The 21,797-nt window shown below is 36.1% G+C and overlaps 1 protein-coding gene across 1 annotated transcript; it reads left to right on the forward strand.

The window, feature by feature from the left end:
• Nucleotides 1-823: 823 nt before the first annotated feature.
• Nucleotides 824-21,785, forward strand: ilk (integrin-linked kinase). The gene is made up of 12 exons (XM_073829375.1): nucleotides 824-1,101; nucleotides 11,504-11,669; nucleotides 11,937-12,032; nucleotides 13,317-13,413; nucleotides 13,556-13,639; nucleotides 13,792-13,877; nucleotides 13,970-14,079; nucleotides 15,540-15,667; nucleotides 16,393-16,514; nucleotides 17,046-17,145; nucleotides 18,324-18,454; nucleotides 20,176-21,785. The coding sequence occupies exons 1-12, from the start codon at nucleotides 1,013-1,015 to the stop codon at nucleotides 20,323-20,325; spliced, it is 1,359 nt and encodes a 452-aa protein (XP_073685476.1). The 5' UTR covers nucleotides 824-1,012; the 3' UTR covers nucleotides 20,326-21,785.
• The last annotated feature ends 12 nt before the right edge of the window (nucleotides 21,786-21,797 follow it).

The raw sequence follows: 21,797 nt of genomic DNA on the forward strand, positions 1-21,797 counted from the left end.
AAAGAATCCTGAAAAAAATGTACTTAACTGTTTTAAATATTAGTAATAAAAATAATAAAAATGTTTCATGAACAGCAAATCAGATATTAGAATGATTTCTGAAGGATCATGTGACACTTGATCTTTTAAATAGTACAAATATTTCAAAATTTGACTGTTTTTGCTCTGGATCAAATAAATGCAGCCTTTTTAAAAGAGACTTCTTTAAAAAAACATTAAAAATCTTACTGTTCAAAAACTTTCGACTGGTAGAGTATATATTTCTTTTGTGGAGCATTAAAACAAATAAGAGTATCCATTATACAATTTTAAGAAATGTCCTCTTGCTATCTAACTTGATTTAATTTAATGACTCTAAGAATGTCATGTGGTATTTGCTTTACAAGTGAAGACATGTGAGTATACACATTTTAACCAGTACTTTCAAAAAAGAATAGTGAAAGTTATTACTATTATTATTTAAAAAAAAAAAAAATTATTCACAAATATAATTTATAAAGTTTTTTTTATTAGTTTTGTGTAAATATTTCATTTTATTAAATAAGTTTAATAGTAGTTTTAAATTAATTGTTTCTTTTTATTATAATATCAGGATAGATTTGGTGTATTCAATTTGTTGTATACACTGCATTTATTTATTGGAAGAAAAAAACTTGTCATTGTCATTAAACTAGTCATTTCTGGTGAACTGTTCTTTCAAACCTCTTGTTATTTTTGAGTTTTAGTCATTGTTCCCTAGTGACTTGAACTGTGACTGTGTTTTGTGCAAGCTGTGTTCAAGACAGCTCATCTGAGCTTCCTTCTTCTTGTTTCTCTGCAGTGCAACACAGACACCAGACACTTGCCCTGAGGCTGTGAAGAGACTGTCCCATCGCACCCTTCCCGTGGCTGGATGTCCTGTCAGACCCTCGCCTGTCGTCTTTAGGGTACAGCAGCATCAGACGCCTCTTCCAGGACACTCCTGGTAGGGGACGAACGATTCGGGTAGCGTGAGAGGAGAGAGGGTGCCGAGATGGATGACATCTTCACTCAGTGCCGTGAAGGCAACGCGGTAGCCGTCCGCCTCTGGTTGGACAACACAGAGAACGACCTAAACCAGGGGTGAGTGTTTCTTTTGAGTCATAAAATGAGCTGTTATTTAGTAGTTTGCCATGGGGTTGTAGAGACCACTTATTTGTGGGCTTATTTTCTCATTTAATTCAAAGATTTACTTGGATGCTGTCAGTAGGGAGTGGATACTTTGGTGTCCACGCCCCCTCCAAACTTCAAAATGTATTCCGAAGAAACTGTCCTGTTTGCGAGGATCTTCTGTCAGGTCTTGTCCCTTAGTTCACCCCTCACTTTTATCAGTCTTCAAATCCCTGGGCGCAGTGGAGCAGTGACTCTGAAAGCCGATGAGGGTAGATTTTATCACTTCGTCTGAGTTGTGGATTTCATTCAGTTATTTGGCTTGTTGTGGCATATACAGCTTTTAGATTTAAATCAGATGGTTTTGAGGCATTGAAAAGATTCAGTATTTGATTATTATTCTTGTATACTTCTATTACTAGTTTAAAATTTTCAAGTGCTGTTTTTAAAGAGATAGTTCTCCCAAAAATGAAAATTACACCATGATTTATTCACCCTCAAGCCATCCTAGGTGTATATGACTTTTTTCTTTCAGACGAATACAGTTAGAGTTATATTTAAAAATATCCTGGCTCTTCCAAGCTTTGTAATGGCAGTGAATGGGTGTTGAGATTTTGAAGTCCAATAAAGTGCGTCCATCCATAATAAAAAGTACTCCACATGGCTCTGGAAGGTTAATAAAGGCCTTTCGAAGTGAATTTTTTTGTTTGTGTAAAAAAAAAATTATACTCTAGCTTCTGCTAACTGTTGCACACATGTTCACGAGAGAGTGGCATTCCGTTGGATGATGAAGTGATGACCTAAGTCATATATATAAATAACTTTATTCAACTGTTTGTTTTGGCGCAAAAAGTATTCTTGTTGCTTCATAACATTATGGTTACACCACTGTTGTAACATGGACTGTTTGGATGCTGCTTTCAATGCTGTTATAATGAATGGGGACTAGAGCTTTTAAACACCATAACATTATCATAAAAGTAGTTCACATGGTTCTTATGCACTACTTTTTTTTTAATATTCTTCTAAATACATACGATAGTATTGTTGTTCGGAAAATGCATAAATTAATTTTCTTTAGTTTTGCCAAAAGTCTTTACAATAAATAAAAGACTGAATTTTGGTTTGTTCCTCACATGAAGCTTTAGTGCATACAGTTTAGTATAGTTCCAGTAAATATTTATTGTATCGATAACTGTTGTTATAGTTAACTAAGAATAAAACTGTCAAAATTTCTTTTGTTAATTGAAATAAAGCAAAAATAACATATAATAAAATAGATATTAGAATAAAAAAATTTACAAAAAATTAGTTTGCATTGAAGTACTAAAATTACTAAAACAGCAATATGTGGGAATATTAAATAATTTTTTTTATTAATAAAAATGACAAATGCAAACAAATTTACTAAAACCTAAATTACTCAAATTAAAAATAAAACTAAAGAACTGAAAATATAAATTAAAAAAATAATGCAAAATATTAAAATAAAAACATATAAAAAAGTAAAAATAAATAGTAAAATAGTATACACTACCAGTCAAAAGTTTTTGAACAGTAAGATTTTTTTCTGTTTTTATTTAAAGTCTCTTTTGCTCACCAAGCCTGCATTTATTTGATCCAAAAGTACAGCAAAAGCATTAACATTTAAAAAAAAAAAAAATGTTTTCTATTAGCCTGGCTAACGCCAAACCACAAACGTTCTAATCTACTTAGAACACTATCTAACACCGTGTCTACACCTGACACGAGCGGCACGACGCGACAAAATACAATAGAACCTATTATGCTGTCTACACTGGATGCGCCGCGGCGCGACACGGCAAATTCCCGACAATAATCTGCTGCCACGTTCTATTAATGACGCACTCACACAAAGTTTAAATGATTTGCAACGGTCGCTTTGTCGCATCCAGTGTAGACAGACTTTAGCTGTTGCGGCGCGGCGCGACAACTGTCACGTCCGGTTTAGACACGGTGTAAGGCTGCATCGAAAGATAACTTCGCGTCTGCTGCCATGCTGGATCCATAGTTATAAACAAACTGCTTCGGTGAGTCGCCTAGTAGGCGTCATCGTCTTGCTGCTCCCTCCCCGTTCTGTGATTGGTTTCCTATCTGAGGTGAAATTTTGGTCCAATAAAATCGCGCTGAGCGCATGGCAGCATGGGGAAACCCAGGCTAGTTTTCTATTGGAATATATTTTAAAATATATTTTGAAATTTTACTTCTGTGATTTCAAAGCTGCACTTTTAGCATCATTACTAGAAACATGGAAATCATTCTAATATTCTGATTTGTAGGGTGCGACACATCGGCTTACTCACGGTTCGGTTTGTATCATGGTTTTAGAGTCACAGTTGCGGTATGTTCGGTATGTGCTATTATTTCAAGTTTCTTTGATGAATAGAAACCTCAGAAAAACAGTATTTATCTAAGATAGAAATCTTTTGCAACATTATAAATGTCTTTATCATCTTTTGATCAATTTTAAAGCATCCTTGCTAGAAATTAATTATAATTGACAAGAAAGAGTCAAAAGAGCCAATATACTGTATAAGATACTTTTTGTGCACAAAGAAAACACAAATAACTTTATTTAACTTTCTTCTCTTACATGTCAGTCTTTGACGTGTGTTCACAACAGTACCATCCTTTTCTTTATGCACAAAAATTATTCTCGTAGCTTCATAAAATTAAGGTTGAACCACTGATTGTCACATGGACTATTTTATCGATGTCTTAACTACCTTTCTAGGTCTTGAACGTGTCAGTTGCATTATCGTCTATGCAAGGTCAGAAAGCTCCCTATCCTAATTTGTGTTTCGAAGATGAACAAAGATCTTACGGTTTGAAATGACATGAGGGTGACATTGTGGTTGAACTATCCCTTTAAAAAAATCAGACCTGAAATATCCCATCTGTGTCTTACAAACTAAACGAAAAACATTCCACACTTGTTGAAGGCCAGAATTCCATTTGTAGCCCTATATGGTGTAAAGCATACACAGAGTCGATCCATGCACCCTCTTCAAATACCTCCACCTCTGCCAAGCTCCCTCTCACAAACAGCCTTGGCCTGCCTTTCTTTACTAATACGTCCCAGAACAGCTGGGAAGCACAAAAGAGAGAAAAACGTCCAGGTAGATCTCCAAGAAGCTCTAAGGAATCTGATCTGGAGCCGTTCTCTTGCTGTCAGCCACGAGAGTTATAACCTGAAAGCAACGGGTCGAAGACGAATGCTTCGCCGGTGCCGATTCAGCACAGAATCAGCAGATTGCAGGCAGCGGCTAGTTTAGATGAAGTGTTGAAGTGTCTGATCTAGATCAGTATCTAGGCATTTCCTGTGCTCTACACATGGCTGAAGTTGTGACTTTGAAATGATGTGACAAAGGAAATGTTTGACTTACTAGAGAATCTGCCAGTAAGGGGGAGGGGAGGGAGAAAATAAGACAATACTCTTCATCTTTATTTATGTTAGCATTCCCTATTCTAAACAACAGATGAACCTCTGCAGATCTGCCGTTTCAGGCCAGTGCGAGTTAGAGTGTAATTTGTGACTCAGAATAGGGGGAGGAGGGAACGGTCTGGACTAAAACGAAATGGTTGGGACGAATAGTTTCCATACGATGAGCTCACCAACCAAAGCATGCTGACTTGAGCCATACCAGTCCTCTCTCTGTGTCACTTCTCTCTCTCTCTCTCTCTCTCTCTCTCTCCCTCCCCGCTTACTCGTCTCAAAGTGTTTTCCTTTTCCAGAAATAGAAAAACTCCAGCTAACGGATTCGACTTTTGCTTTTGCCTATTGTGGTTTGACTAATAAAATGATTTTGATTCCTTGAAATGGGTGATGATGAGAAGAGTGTCTGTATAATTCAGTTCTTCCGAAGGGCCGTGAGGAGTTTCAACATGGCTTGAGATGTCACGACCTTACGTGTTTGTGGGAGGAGACAGGAAATAGCAGACATACATGGGCGTTGTTTATGCTTTGCATTACAGAATGTCAGTCAGCAAACTGGACTTTGTCTTATCTTATATCTATCTAGATGTATAAGTTAAACATGTATGGAAATTTGTGAAAATTTGGGCATTATGCCTGAGCTACGATTGAAGTTGATTTTGAAATTGTTGTTCAAGCTTTGACACTGAGATGAAAATAGATCGTATTTACGTTCTTAAAGGGATCGTTCACACAAAAATGAAAATTCTGTCAATATTCACTGACCATCAAGTTGTTTCAGACCTGTATAAGTTTCTTTCCTCTGTTGAACGCAAAAAATATATTTTGAAGAACAGACAGTCGCTGGTAGCCATTGACATCCATAGTAGCTGAAAAACTACTATGAAATCAATGGCTGCCAGCAACTGTTTGGTTACCAGCATTCTTCAAAATATCTTTTCTATATTTTTGTGTAGAGCATAAGCTAAAAATTAACAGAGATATAAAACAACATTAGGCTAAATAATTTTTGGGTTGGTGATTGTGTTTTATTTTTGTTTGATTTATTCTTATCCAGTGTTTCATTAAAATATTATATTTAAAAAAAAAAAATGTTTACCAACGTGGGTAATGTTAAGCAATATCCAAAAAGATATCAGGACATTTGTGTCCAGTGCTGGCAAATAAGTCGGAATGCACACAGTCTAATTCTGAGCTCCAGGCAAAAGAAGTGAAAAATGTCAGTTTTGGTCAAATTTGAGGTTTGCACAAAATTTAGTTCATTCAGCCCTCTTCTAGGGATCCAAATAGTAATTAAATATCTAAAATTATATTTATTTGTACGTTTTCTGAGAGGAGTACCTTTTTCTCTGCTCTCTTCTGGACAACTGCTGCAGCTTCTCACCACAAGTTGTCATCTTTTTTGTCCATTTCCAACAAGTCATATATCATTTTGAAGATATTTTAACAGAGACTGGGAAAAGAAAAATAACTCATTTTGAAAATGTGCTCATTCTAATTCAATTTGCCAGCTCGGGTCATGTTTGTTTTAGCAAATTTACATTTCATCACCACAAGGAGAGACAGCACTATTATGATAAAACCTCAAGAAATTGTTGAAAAAATGTTTATGTAAATCTCTCCACCATAACAAATTCACAGTATATTTGTCTTTTTTATGTTGGTAAATCTTTAATATGCAAAATGCTAAAAATGTATCAGACCAAAATTTTACCATTTTTAAAAATTATGTTTATTACTTCACATTTAAAAACATTCATTAAAGGGATAGTTCACCCAAAAATAAAAGATTTATTCATCCTCAAGCCATCCTTAGTGTAATGACTTTCTTCTTTCAGACAAATACAGTCAGAGTTCAATTAAAAAATGTGTTGGCTCTTCCAAGCTTCACAATGGCAGTGAATGGGTGTTGAGATTTTGAAGTGCATTCATCTATCATAAAAAGTACTCCACACGGCTCGATGGGGTTACACTTTTAAAAATAAAGGTTGCAAAATGGTGTTTTGCTATAAACAACCTTTTCTGCATTTGAAAGATTCCATGGATGTTTAAGGTTCTTCATAGAACCATTGATGCCATTAAAAATGTATATTTATTTTTAAGAGTGTAAGAAGGCCTTCTGAAGTGAATCGACGTGGTTTTAAAAGAAAAATATCCATATTGAAAACTTTATAAATCAGAATCTCTAGCTTCCGCTAACGGTTGTACCCGCGTTCATGAGAGAATTCCAGCGGATGGCGTAGGCGAATGTGGTGACAAACACGGAAGTGACGAATACGGAAGCGCAGTGGATAGAAGTATCAAAGGATATGTTTTTTCTTTGCTGTAAACAAAACTTGGTTCTCGAGAGCATGTTCTTCCTGGAGCTTATGCTACGCCTATGTCCTACGTCATCTGCTAGAACGCCACTCTCTCATGAACAACAATTAGCAGAAGCTAGAGATTTTAAGTTTTAACTATGGATATTTTTCTCACACAAACGCATCGGATCGCTTCAGAAGGCCTTTATAAACCCATGGAGCCATGTGGAGTACTTTTTATGATGGATGGATGCACTTTATTGGACTTCAAAATCTCAACACCCATTCACTGCCATTATAAAGCTTGAATAAGCAAGGACATTTTTTATATATAACTCCAATTGTATTGGTCTGAAAGAAGAAAGTCATATAAACTTGATAAATCATGAGGTAATTTTCATTTTTGCATGAACTATCCCTTTAATTATCTTTTAAAAATACTAATACTATGTTAAATGTTGTTTTAGTTAATTCATAGATGTTTTAAATGATAATACATTTTCAAAGTTTGGCTAAAGTTTGTTCTGACACATTTTAACAAAAATATTTTTAGAAATTACAATAATACATTTTACTGTAAGTAGAATGGACTAAAATGAAAAGAATGTTGAAATATTTACTTAGTAAAAATTTTTTTGTTAAAAGTAAAAGAAAAGAGTTCAGTTTCTTTCATGTGCAATACTCTTGCAAGCTAACTTTTTAATAGTATGTTGCTTACGTACAATCTGTTACATCATGTTTCAAGTTGTTTTGCAGATCGGATATCCGTGTCAGCACCTAAATTTTGCATCCGTGCTTCTCTAGTAGCAAATGCCATTTGAGTTGCCTGTGAGCCTGCTCTCGAATTGTGACTCAAAGAGGAACTGACACATTTTGTGGCTGTTTTTCATTCTTGATGTCTGGACGGGACTCAGAGCGGCTAATGATAGTAGAAGAACAGAAGATCGAAGCAAACTAAATGCTAGGTTACAGCTGTGTTTGTCTCTGCGGCTTTAAAACAGACACACTGAAGCTACTGAACCTTCAGGCCAATCAGAAGCATTTCCACAGTTTAGAGTGAATTATCTACTACTAAACATACTTCCTGTATTGTAACTTCTTGTTTTTAACCACACCGTCTAAAAATACAAACACACGTACATCCTTTGTAATGTCTGTTTTGAATCAGAAGGTGCTTTTTAAATATTCAGCAATATTTGTTGACCTTTTTCAGTTACGTTTCCTGTCACATACGTCTCTCTGAGCCAACTTCTTCAACTTCTTTACCCTGTTAACTCCGATACATTTTTAGACTGTGGCGCCTCACTGATGTGCGGTTTATGATCTAATTCAGTATGCGCTTTCACTCAGCCAGATTGTTGCTGAAAGGTAGAAACCTGAACTCAGATGTGGAGTTGTGCTTTTAAAACATTGCCGAATGCAACCCCAGAACGGTTTTTGGCCGTAGGAAGTTCTTAAAAAGAAAGCTTTTCAGCTGTTTGATCGTATAACCGCAGACTCAAGACGTAATCTTTCAGCTGTGTGACTCCAGTATCAATGTTTACATAGTCTGTCTTTGTATGTTTGTAAGTCTCTTAGCGTAAACGTTCCTTTCTTTTTCTCTCTCTCTCTCTCTCTCTGTGTGCATGCTGATTAACAGCGCGTGCCTTCAGTCCTTACAAGGACAAGAGAAACTAACTGGATATGAATTGTCCAGAGCACTCACACAGGCAAAGGCAAAGGGAGGAAGCCGCTAGCAGTGGAAGAGAGAGCGTGGAATATTATTTCCTGTGTTTCCCGCTCTGGTTTCCGCAGTCCGCCCCTCTGCTGCTTCATTTTTGTTACGGAGCGTTGAGTGATGTGATAAGAGCCACTACAGATAGCTCTCGTACAGCTCTCATGTTTTTCTTTAAAGCTTCCTTTCTTTTTAACTTTCTTCCTGTCTTTCCTGGTTTTATTCTGGCTTGCTTGCTTGCTTTCCCACTTATTTTTACCTTTTCCCTATACTTTTCCTTTTTTAGCTTCCTTCCTGTCTTGTACTGTACCTTCTTTCTTTACTTGTTTTTCTTACTTTTTTCCCTGTTCTTTCCCCTCCATTCTGCTTCCTTTCTTTTTAAACGTCTTCCTGTCTTTCCTGTTTTTTTATTTCTTCCTTTATTATGCCTTTCCTTCTTTCTTTCCTTTTCCCCCCACATTCTTTCTTTCTTTCTTTTTTTCCCACTTATTTTTTCACCTTTTTCCCTAAAATTTTCTTTTCCTTTTTAGCTTCCTTTCGTTCTAACTTTCCTCTTGTCTTTCCCAGTTTCTTCCTTAAACTATCCCTTCTTACATATAGTTTCTTTCCTGCATTTTCAACTTTCTTCCATTCTTTCCTAGGTTTCTTCTTGTTACTCTTTCTTTTTTTCCTTTTCTCAATTTCCCCCCCCACTAATTCCTCAATTTCTTTATTTTTTACAATTTGTTTCCTCTTTCTTTCTAGCTTTGTATTCCCCAGGTTTCTTCCTGTTAATTCTTTCTTTTCATTCTTTCTTTTCTTTTCTCTTTCTTTCCTGAAAGCTTTCTTTCTTTACCCATTTTTCCTTTTCTGCTTCTTTTCCCCATTTTCCCCATTACTACTACTTCCCACTTTTTTAATTTTTTCAAATTAGTTTCCTCTTCCTTTCTAGCTTCCTGCTTCTTTCTTTCTTTCTTTCTTTCTTTCTTTCTTTCTTTCTTTCTTTCTTTCTTTCTTTCTTTCTTTCTTTCTCCTTCTTTCCTGCAAGCTTTCTTTCTTTCTCTCTCTCTTTCCTGCAAGCCCCATTTTCCCACTACTCCTTTCCCGCTTTCTTCCTTTTTCTCAATTTGTTTCTTCTTCCTTTCTAGTTTCTATTTTTCCTTTTCTGTTTCGACTTAACGATTTATTTTTCTTTCTTTCTTTCTTTCTTTCTTTCTTGCAAGCTGTCTTTCTTTACCCAGTTTTCCTTTTCTGCTTCCTTTCCACATTTTTCCTTTTCTGCTTCATTTCCCCCGATTTCCCCATTACTACTACTTTCCCACTTTATTTATTTTTTCAAATTTCTTTCTTTCTTTCTTTCTTTCTTTCTTTCTTTCTTTCTTTCTTTCTTTCTTTTCTTCCTTTCTTTTCTTCCTTCCTTCCTTCCTTCCTTCCTTGCGTTCTTCCTTTTCCACTTTCGTTTTTCCTGCCAGCTTTCTTTACCCATTTTTTCTTTTCTGCCTCCTTTTCCCCTTTTTCCCACTACTCCTTTCCCACTTTCTTCCTTTTTACGGATTTGTTTCTTCTTCCTTTCTAGCTTTCTATCTTTTCCAGGTTTCTTTCTGTTACTTTTTACCTTTCTTTTTCTTTCTTTCCTTGTCTCCTTCCTTTCGTTACTCGCCGTCTTCCTTTTTTTCCTGCTAGTTTTGTTTCTTTCCTCATTTTTTTTCCTTTTCTTCTTCCTTTTCCCAATTTTTCCACTACTCCTTCTTTTCCACTTTCTTTTTTCCAAATTGTTTCCTCTTCCATTCTCTTTCCCAGTTTCTTCCTTTTAAGTCCTCTTTGCCACTTTTTTCCTGCTTTGTTTGTCATTTTCCTTGCCTTGCTTGCTTGCATTCTTTTAGTTTTTCCCGTCCTTCCTTCCTTGAAATGTGCAGTTTGGCCAGAAATAAAGAACATTCCGGAATTCCCACTGGGAAGCTCAGGACTCACTGTGCAATTTCATTTATTTGAGGAGGGGGGGACTTCCTGTTTATTTGTCTTAATATGTTGTTTTTGTCTTTAACCCCTTTGGTTTTGACTAAGCCACCATTTGACTGTGTGTGCGTGTGTGTGTGATAGAGTGTGTGTGGTCTGGTCTGGTCTATTCTAGCAGGACCTTGTGAGTAGTTTCAGCAGCTACCCTAAGTTTAGCCACACTACTGGCCTGATTATTTACCCAGAGATTTCCTACTGTACCGCACACACCCAGCCCTTCAACAAACACTTCATTATTGAAGACAAAAGACTTACAATGAATTACTGTGGCGATGAGCACCAGCACCAGCTGCAGACATTACCTTCGTTTATTTATAACACACTCTCAGCACTTGCGTTCAGTGGTTAAATAGTAAAACCACCATGTGGTTCATTCACATGCTCTCGGTAGCAGCGCTAATGCACAGGATATGATCTGATCACAGTCTTGTTATTGTAACTTTAGGGTAACCATCGACCTGAAGTACTGTAAGTGCGAGTTTTACTGCAGTTTTGAAAAGGAAATAAGAAGGCCTGAGAACGGATCTCAGATTCAAACAGAGGGGGGTAGTGGGGGATATACATAATCTAGAGGAAAGGGCCAGTTAACGGCTGTTTATATTTAACTGGCTGGAGACAGACAGCTGAGAGCGGGATCACTAGCTTGACTGGAGACAGTTTACCGCTGTCAAACCGCTGTGTCAAAAAATGTGCCTTGATTTAAAGGGACAGTCCACCCAAAATCTAAACGTCTGTCATTATTTTGAAATATGTATCCACTCAACAAATATTTAGGCCTGAATTGAAGATTTATGCATTTGAAATTTCCATTCTTTTTGAAGACAGCCCACCCAAAAACCAAAGTTTTTAATAAGTATTCATGTGGTAATTATGATACGCTAAATATGCTAATCTGTGTTTTTTTTGCAGGGATGATCACGGGTTCAGTCCGTTGCATTGGGCTAGCCGCGAGGGCCGTTCAGGTGTCGTGGATATGCTCATCATGAGAGGGGCGCGCATCAATGTCATGAACCGCGGTGACGACACACCCCTGCACCTGGCCGCGAGCCACGGGCACCGTGACATTCTGGCCAAGGTGCTAACAGATCATAGCGGATAAACGCTTACAAACACACACACACACACCTGCACCTGAACAACCACAGTGACCACAACGGTCACGGAAAGGTGTAAACAAACACACAGCTGCAAACAGCAGTTATAAATACAAACTTTCAACACTCAAGAAGGAACTGAAAATGTCAGTTTTATACCTTCTAGTTGTATTAAAAGAGATTTTGAATGGATGTTTATGAGTTTGCTGTTTTGGATACTAAATCATGCTGTGGTTTGTGTTGTCTAGCTGATCCAGTGTAAAGCAGATACCAATGCGGCAAACGAGCACGGCAACACCCCTCTGCATTACGCCTGCTTCTGGGCCCACGACCTCGTGGCAGAGGTTAGTTTGAAGCGCCCTCTGCTGGGAAAAATAAAAAAATGTTGATTGTTTGCATGCTGTTTTTAATGTCCTTTTAATGAATGGGGACTAGAGCTTTCAAACACCATAAAAGTGGTTCACATGATTCTCGTGCATGAATATGTACGATAGTATTGTGTGGGGAAAATACATGAATTGGTTTTCTTGCTTCTGTGCAGCAGAGATATTTTGCTAAATGTCTTTGCCATAAACTGCGGATTGAATTTTGGTCTTTTCCTCGCATGAAGCTTTAGCACGTATAGTTTAGTATAGTTCCAGTTCATTTTTATTGTATTGATAACTGTGTTGTTATAGTTAATTAAGAATAAAGCTGTTAAAATTGCTTTTGTTAATTGAAATAAAGCTGAAATAACGTATAATAAAATACAGATATTAGATAAAAAAAAAAATTAAGTACTAAAATGACTAAAACTGAAATATATGGAAATATATAATATCTAAAAAATATATCATATAAAAATAAAAATCATAAATATAAAAATGAAACTGAAAAAATATAAAACAAATTCAAAAAGTATAAAAATAAATAGTAAAATAGTATACACTACCAGTCAAAAGTTTGTGAACAGTAAGTTTAAAAAAAAAAGTCATCTGCTCACCAAGCCTGCATTTATCTGAAGTACAGCAAAAACAGTACAATTTTGAAATATTTGTACTATTTAAAATAACTGTTTTCTATTTGAATATATTTTAAAAATGTCATTTATTCCTGTGATTTCAAAGCTGAATTTTTAGCATCATTACTTCGGTCACATGAGCCTTCAGAAATCATTATAATATTCTGATTTGCTGCTCAAAAAAAAAATTATTTTATTAATGTTGAAAACTGCGTAGTAGAATTTTTTCAGGTTTCTTTGATGCATAGAAAGTTCAGAAGAACAGCATTTATCTGAAATAGAATCTTTTGTAACATTATAAATGTCTTTATCATCATCACTTTTGATCAATTTAAAGCATCCTTGCTAAATACTTGCTTTTTTTTTTAAATATACTGACTCCAAGCTTTTGAATGGTATAGTGTATAATGTTGCAAAAGCTTTTTATTTCAGATCAATTTTATTTTAGATAGCACCGATAAAAAAGGGCAACCACTAAATTGAATAAAAATAAATCTTCCTTTAACATTTGAGAAGAATTACCTTAGAAATGTTTAAATATTGCCATTCAGTGGTATTCAAAAGATTACAATGTCATTTTAATAATATCAAATATTTTATTTCTATATATAATTTCTATTCACTCCAGGATCTGATCAATAATGGTGCCCAGGTGAGCATCTGCAACAAGTATGGAGAAACTCCAATGGACAAGGCCAAACCACCGCTTGCTGCACATCTGAAAGGTAAACTCTCTTTTTTAATAATGTGATGTCAGCAGTACATTTGCTGGAAGGGCTGTTTGCTAACATTGTGAAGCCTCAAAGATCTGTTTCTGTTATAATATGTTCCATCAGCCCTAATAATTCTGTTGTGTTTGTGAATCAGAGCTGGCGGAGAAACAAGGACAAAGCCTGACCAAAGTTCCTTTCAAGGACACTTTCTGGAAGGGAACCACTCGAACGCGACCACGTAAGCACTCTCACAACATCTGAGTCTCATTTACATTCATCACGTAGATGCACTGGCAAACAAGCATTTTATTGTCATTCACCGTAACTATAGATTTCCTATCCATAACCGAGGTTTGATTGCTGTATATTTTCTTCCTATGATGCTTGCAGGTAATGGCACACTAAACAAACATGCTGGCATAGATTATAAGCAGCTCTCTATGCTGGCCAAGATCAACGAGAACCACTCTGGGGAGGTGAGCTCATTTACCAAAGCAGACCACAATAGCTATCCATGTCTCAGAGTGTTTAGGGAAGCACTGATGTCTCTCTGCTTTCTCTCTGGCAGCTGTGGCAAGGCCGCTGGCAGGGCACAGAGATTGTGGTCAAGATGCTTCATGTGCGGGACTGGACTACAAGAAAGAGCCGTGACTTTAATGAGGAGTACCCTAAACTAAGGTGAAGAACCGCCAGTCCAGTGTGCCCACGTTGCACAGATTAAAGAGACAGTTGGCCCAAAAATGAAAGCTTTCATCATGTACTCACCTCATGCTGAAGCTTTCAAGCTTCAAAAAAAAGCATAAAAATTGACCTATATTCTGAGTATTCTGAAGTCATATCTGACCCTGGACAACAAAACAAGTCATAAGGGTCCATTTTTTTCAATTGGGATTTATAGACCAATTTAGAGTTACATCACTTGCAGCTGCGTGCGCATAGTGGTTGCAGAAAAAAAAATATTTTTGTGCCTTTTGATTTTTATAGAGTGCTGTCATCAAAGACACCATTTGAAGCTAAATGCAGACGTTTAAACGGACATACTATAGATGAAAACTGCTAGGATTACTCTACTTTTAAAGCATAAATTTGATTTAAACAATAAGTCAAAGTAATATTCACATATGCTGTTCTTGAGGGACTTATTGTATTAGCCCTACAGTTACAGCATGAAGTATTATTTACACCTATTACTGTTAACATTTTTACATAACATTTATTTATTTTATCTCACAATTCTGACTTTTTTCCCCGCAAATGCATGTTTATATCTCCTAATTTGGACTTTATAATTCGATTTAACTCAAAAATAGTGAATTTTCTGCCACCGGATAGGCTTCACCCATAAAAAAACGTCATCCCTGTTTTGGATCTGTAAGACTACCCCACTGTTTAACGTAAATTTTGTTGAATAACAGTGCTTATCGCTGGGTGATAAGCTCTTGTAATAAGAGGAGAACATCTTGAAAATGACATGTAATCAATATAATCTTTTTTTTTTTTATCTAACTATTTGGTACTGTATTCTCTAGCTGTAAAGGCTATCTCTCTTGGGTTTTCTGCAACCATGATGCGCACACATCCCAAATGCTTATAAACCTATAATTGGTCTATAAATCACATGGAAGCTGAATAAATAAGGTTTCCGTGGATGTATGGCTTGTAAGGACAGGACAATATTTGGCCAAGATACAGCTATTTGAAAATCTGGAATCTGAGGGTGCAAAAAAATCTAAATATTGAGAAAATCGCCCAATTATTGTCCAAATGAAGTTCTTAGCAATGCATATTATTAATTAAAAATTAAGTTTTGATATATTTATGGTAGGAAATGTACAAAATATCTTCACGGAACATGATCTTTACTTAATATCCTAATGATTTTTGGCATAAAAGAAAAATCAATCTGTATTTTTGGCTATTGCTACAAATATACCCGTGCTACTTAAGACTGGTTTTATGGTCCAGGGTCACATATGATAGCTTTGTGTGAAAAACGTAAGACAGTTTAAATCTGCTGCAACTGGATCATTAAAAAGGATTTTTTTTTAATGGTCATTTTTTAATCTGTGAATTGTCTCCATCGTGTTAGTGGTCTGTTGTTTCTGTGTGTTCATGTGTCCCTCTTCACCTTCACCTAGAATCTTCTCCCACCCAAACGTGTTGCCTGTGTTGGGGGCGTGTCAGGCTCCACCCGCCCCTCATCCAATCATAATTACACACTGGATGCCCTATGGCTCCCTCTACAATGTGCTTCATGAGGGGACCAGTGAGTAAAACACACACGTTACTGTCTCACACTGACCATTTGGTGTTTGTCAGCTTCATTTCAATGTTATTAAATGTTTAATATACACCAGTCAAAAGTTTTTGAACAGTAAGATTTTTAATGTTTGTTTTTTTTTTTTAAACCAAGCTTGCATTTATTTACTCCAAAGTACAGCAAAAACAGTCAAAGTTTGAAATATTTTCACTATTTCAAATAACTGTTTTCAATTTGAATATATTTAAAAATGTAATTTATTCCTGTGATTTCAAAGCTAAATTTTCAGTATCATTACTCCAGTCATCATTTTTCAGGATTCTTTAATGAATAGAAAGATCCAAAGATCAGCATTTATCTGAAATAAAAAGCTTTCGTAACTTTATACACTATACCATTCAAAAGCTTGGAGTCAGAATAATTATAGAAATTAATACTTTTATTTAGCAAGGATGATTTAAATTGATCAACATTTTACTGTTATTGCCGTACTTTGGATCAAATAAATGCAGGCTTGGTGATAAGCATTAGATACCTCTTTAAAAAAACATTCAAAATCGTACTGTTCAAATACTTTTGACTGGTAGTGTATTTAGAAATATGCTTAATTGCTCTTTAAATTCTGAACGTGACCGAAAAGAGGAAGTCTTTTTTTCCTGACTCATGAAGTTAAGCCTAATTCTTAAATGTAAGTTTAAACCCACTCAATCCTTCTTCTCTTGTCCATCTAGACTTTGTTGTGGATCAGACGCAAGCGGTGAAATTTGCTTTGGATATAGCATGTGGAATGGCTTTCCTGCACACACTTGAGCCTATGATCCCTCGGCATTATCTCAACAGCAAGAGCGTTATGGTGAGGAACTTAAAGCAGACGTTTCCTGTTAATCTTAGTTTCTACAACGTTGGGTTTTTCCAGAGTGTCTATTCCTGTTCAACTAGAGAACATGAAGATGTGTAGTTACAAATTTAGACACTCTGTGATTGCAAAATACACTTTCACTGTTTGTTTATTTGCTGTCATGGTATGTGGAACTGATTCAGTGGAACTTGCCCTCCATAAATTTAGTCTCAGCGAACAGACCACTGTAAACAGGAACTGCTGTAAACAGTCTCAGTTCCCTGTGAAGGTTCTGTGCATCCCACCATATGTTGAGAGAGTTTCACATGAGTAATGGAGTGGAAGTACATTCTTGGTTAGTGAATTTCTGAGTAATAGACATGAATGATCTGTAATGTCTATTGGGCAGTCAATATGTAAAGGTCGTGATCAGTTTAAAGCACAACGGTCAAGTAAAACCAAGCCTCAACCAAACATCAACTGTCTGAGGCAGCAAAAACCTCACACATCCTAACAAATCTCTTCGCATTGATTCATTGACATCAGATTGATGAAGACATGACGGCCAGGATAAGCATGGCAGATGTGAAGTTCTCTTTCCAGTGTCCTGGCAGGATGTACTCTCCCGCATGGGTGGCACCTGAAGGTACCGTTCCTCTCCTTAACTCTTTAAATTATTCATTTTTAGCTTCTCAAGAAAATTGTATTTTATCCATTTATTTGTCTAAGGTAGGTTACATTTGTGGTCACATACATTTTCAAACCAAGCAGCTCTCTGTTCTAATCTGCATGACCAGCTTGAACCCATTTTGATATCTGCATGGGAGAATCTTTTGTTTTTACGCAAAATTTCCGATTGTGTATATTCCTTTTGAGTTGACTAGGTTTTACCCACAGAAATGTGCAGAACAGTGGTAAATGTGACCGCACCTTAATGGAGAAGTTCACTTCCAGTGAACAATTTCTGATAATTTACTCACCTCCATGTCATCCAAGATGTTATGTCTTTCTTTCTTCAGTCAAAAAGAAATTAAAGGTTTTTGAAGAAAACATTCCAGGATTTTTCTCAATATAGTGGACTTCAATGGGCATCAGTGGGTTCCAAAACATGGTTTCAATGCAGCTTCAAAGCGCTCTACACCATCCCAGCCAAGGAATAAGGCTCTTACCTAGCCAAACGATTGGTAATTTTCTAAGAAAAATACAAGTTTTATATACTTTTTAACCACAAATGCTCGGTTTATATAATGCAGTGTTTATAGAGGGAACGTGCAAAGAAAGTCAAACGCGCTTTACAAAAAAAGGTAAAACAACACTGGATGATTTTGAAGTTGGAGGAGAAAATGAGTTTTTCGCCCTACCCAACCGTTTTGACCGAAAGTACACAGACGAAAAACGAACTTGTGACTTTTCCAACGTGATTACGCAGTGCGTTAAGACACGCATGTGCATCGCAGAGCTAACGCAAGACGAGCATTTGTGATTAAAAAGTACATACTTTATTAATTTTTTTTAAGAAAATGACCGATTGTTTCACCTTCTTCCTCGGCTGGGATCGTGTAGAGCCCTTTGAAGCTACATTGAAACTGCAATTTGGACCTTCAACCCATTGATTCCTGTTGAAGACCACTATTTAGACAAAAATCCTGCAATGTTTTACTCAAAAAAACGTAATTTCTTTGCGACTGAAGAAGGAAAGGCAAGAACCTCTTGGATGACATTAAGCAAATTATCAGGAAATTTTCATTCTGGGGGTGAACTTCTTTAAACTTTAAAATTTTGATTCACTGATATCTTAACATCTCACTCCACATCTTATCTCAGCCCTGCAGAAGAAGCCAGAGGAGATCAACCGGCGCTCTGCGGACATGTGGAGTTTCGCTGTGTTGCTCTGGGAGCTCGTCACCAGAGAGGTGCCCTTCGCTGACCTCTCAAACATGGAGATCGGCATGAAGGTAAGATGATTCTGTTATCTACAGGATCAAAAATTTAAAAATGGCACCAAAATGAAAGATGTGGTGGAAATGCCTCTGCTTTTAATTTTAGTTCAGCTAAAATTAATATGACTGTTGCCATTCTTGCAAAAGTGCTGAACTCTGTGAACTTGCAATTACCTCATTGAGCACTTTAGTCATAGGGAACTTTGCTTAATGAATTCTGTAAACCAATATTACTAATCATTATTATTGATTATTACTAATCAATATTTGACAGGTTAAAAATGCGCCAGGAAATCTCCTTTAGGGGGCAAATACTGACCCTTAAAAAAATAGTTCACCCAAAATTAAAACTTGCTTAAAATGTATTAACCCTGGGGTCATCCAAGATGTAGATGAGTTTGTTTCGTCATTGGAACGGTCTTGGAGAAATTTAGCACTTGCAGTGAATGGGTGCCATCAGAATGAGAGTGCAAACAGCTTGTAAAAACATCACAATAATCCACAAGTAACTCAAACCACTCCAGTCCAGCAGTTAACATCTTGTAAAGTAAAAGCTACATGTTTGTAAGAAACAAAAACATTATTTTCCAGTTCAAATGAGTCCTCTATCCATAATATTGTTTACTCCAGTGAAAAAAGTTGTCTTGTCTGAATCAGGAGAGAGAAATACACTACCAGTCAAAAGTTTTTGAACAGTAAGATTTTTAATGTCTCTTCTGCACACCAACTCTGCATTTATTTGATCCGAAGTACAGCAAAAGCTGTGATATTTTTTCTATTTTAAATTACTGCTTTCTTTTTGAATATATTGTAAAATGTAATTTATTTCTGTGAAAAAAAAAAACAAAGCAAAATACTCAAGTCTTCAGTGTCACATGATCCTTCAGAAATCACTCTAATGTGCTGTTCAAGAAACATTTTTATTATTATCATCAATATTTAAAACAGTTGAGTACATTTTTTTAAGGATTCTTCCATGAATAGAAATATCCAAAGATCAGCCTTTATCTAAAATAAAAAACTTTTATAACATTTTTTTGGGGGGGGGGCAGCAAATCAGAATATTAGAATGCTTTCTGAAGGATTATGTGACTGAAGTAATGATGCTAAAAAGTCAGCTTTGAAATCACAGGAATACATTACATTTTAAGATCTATTCAAATAGAAAATAGTGATTTTAAATAGTAAAAAAAAATCAGTTGTTACTGTTTTAGCTGTACTTTGGATCAGATAAATGCAGGCTTGGTGAGCAGAAGAGACTTCTTCAAGAAATGTAACATTAAAAATCTTACTGTTCAAAAACTTTTGACTGGTAGTATATTTAAACACAATCTACAAGTGAAAACAGTCCAAAACATTTCTAAACAAATTTTGATATGAAAGTCCATCCCCTGTTGTCCTATTTTTTACCGGAGGAAGCGTTATTATAGATTATGGAATCTTTATGTTAAGAATTTTTTTTGGTAAGAAATGCCAATGTAAATGTTTTAATTATGAATTAGATTTTGTATAAACATGCAGCTTTTCAGTTCATAAGACAGTAACTGCTGGACTGGATTCATGTGGATTATTTGTAGTTTGTGTTGTTTTTATCAGCGGTTTGAACTCTCAGTCTGACGGCACCCATTCACAGCAAAGGATTTCTACAAATCTCCTGATGCTGATGAAGAAACAAACTCATTCCTTCCTTAGAAAGATTTATTTCTGACCCTGGTTATCCCTTCTCTCTTCACCAGGTGGCACTAGAGGGACTACGGCCCACCATCCCGCCAGGCATTTCCCCCCACATCTGCAAGCTAATGAAAATCTGCATGAACGAGGATCCTGCCAAAAGGCCCAAATTCGACATGATCGTCCCCATCCTAGAAAAGATGCAAGACAAATAAAAACAGCCCTGCTGAGTTCACAGTATTGCCTTAAAATTCACCACTCACCAAAGTGCTCTATGCCACTGTAGCCCTCTGCTAAAGAAGAAAAAAAAAACGCTTTGTGAAAGCGCTGTCGAACATTTTTAAAAAGCCACGTTCTCACTATCGCCTATATCCTTACATGCAATCATTTGTGTTTGTGCATATATATGTTCATCAGTCCTTTTCGTGTTCTCTGGAGTGTTTACAAAACAACACTTCTCTCAAAACCTCTTCTTCATAGCCATTAAACAGGAAGTGGTGGTGGCAGCGATCGTTGGACGCAGTGAATGTACAGCAAAATCTGTTTTCAACTAACCACTCCAACATTTTATGCACCGTTTTGCTCAGTCGCTTCATTTCGTTGTTAAAAGACGTCACAAATCATTTCAACAGATTGCAAATGCACGCAACAGCCGCTGTTAGTATTTAAAGCATTGTGCCATTGTCTTTCACTGTGCTTTTTTTGGATTGTCCCTGATAACAAAAGTCCGATAGGCTTAGTTTGCCTGGGATTTGTTTTAAAAAAGAATAAGAAAAGAAAAACAGTGCAATAACGCGATAGCTAAAGCCAATTTTATGCCTTATGTAACCAAAATATGAAGTGCCCATAGTATCATGATTGTATTGTCCCTCTCATAGCAGGGAGATACATATTATTAAAACGTGTCATGTTAGATTAAGGTACCATATGTTCACAGGAAGAGCCATTTGCATTTACCTTGCTTTCAGAAACCTACATATTTACTTGATCCATACAAATGCATGATTGCTACGTCCTCTGTTATGTAACTAACACTTCTCCTGTATTCTAATTTACATTGTACATGTTAAGCATGTTACGTCTGAGAGATGTCCGAGAGATTTTTATACTGTATACATATATGTGTTTTGTTTTTTTTCATGGGCGATACATTAGGCGGCCTATGAGTGCCTTTTTTTTTGCTTTTCTAAACACTACATCTATTTACTTCTTTATTATGCTTTCACCATGTTCCTCTTTCACCTTGCCAGTACGTAATAGGAAACCAAGAGACGAAAAACAAGCGTACTTGACATCTACTTTTTCTAATTTCAGTGTTTCGTTTTACGTTTTGAAAAGCAAACTGCGATCATAATGAAAAACAGACTGATTATCTAACTTATGCTCACTGTTTATTGACCCTGTCCAGGTTTTTAATGAACTTTATGTGGCTTTTCTTTCTTTATTTTGGAGATTTGGGCTGTTTATATTTTATTCATGATAACTAAAGTTTACTAAAGGAAAATAAGAACAAATAAAATGTTTTGGCCATGGTAAATGCTTCTATCTGTGTTCATTTATCAGTCAGAAAGTAAATTATTGGGTTGTTGACATGAAATAATATCAAGCAGTGACAACAGTGTGTTGCGATGTGATATGCTATAAGCTACTTCTAAATAAAAGGCTTTTTAAAACATTTTTTGTAGCT

Source organism: Garra rufa, chromosome 23 (assembly GCF_049309525.1).
Source record: "Garra rufa chromosome 23, GarRuf1.0, whole genome shotgun sequence".
In the NCBI taxonomy this organism is placed as follows: domain Eukaryota; kingdom Metazoa; phylum Chordata; class Actinopteri; order Cypriniformes; family Cyprinidae; genus Garra; species Garra rufa.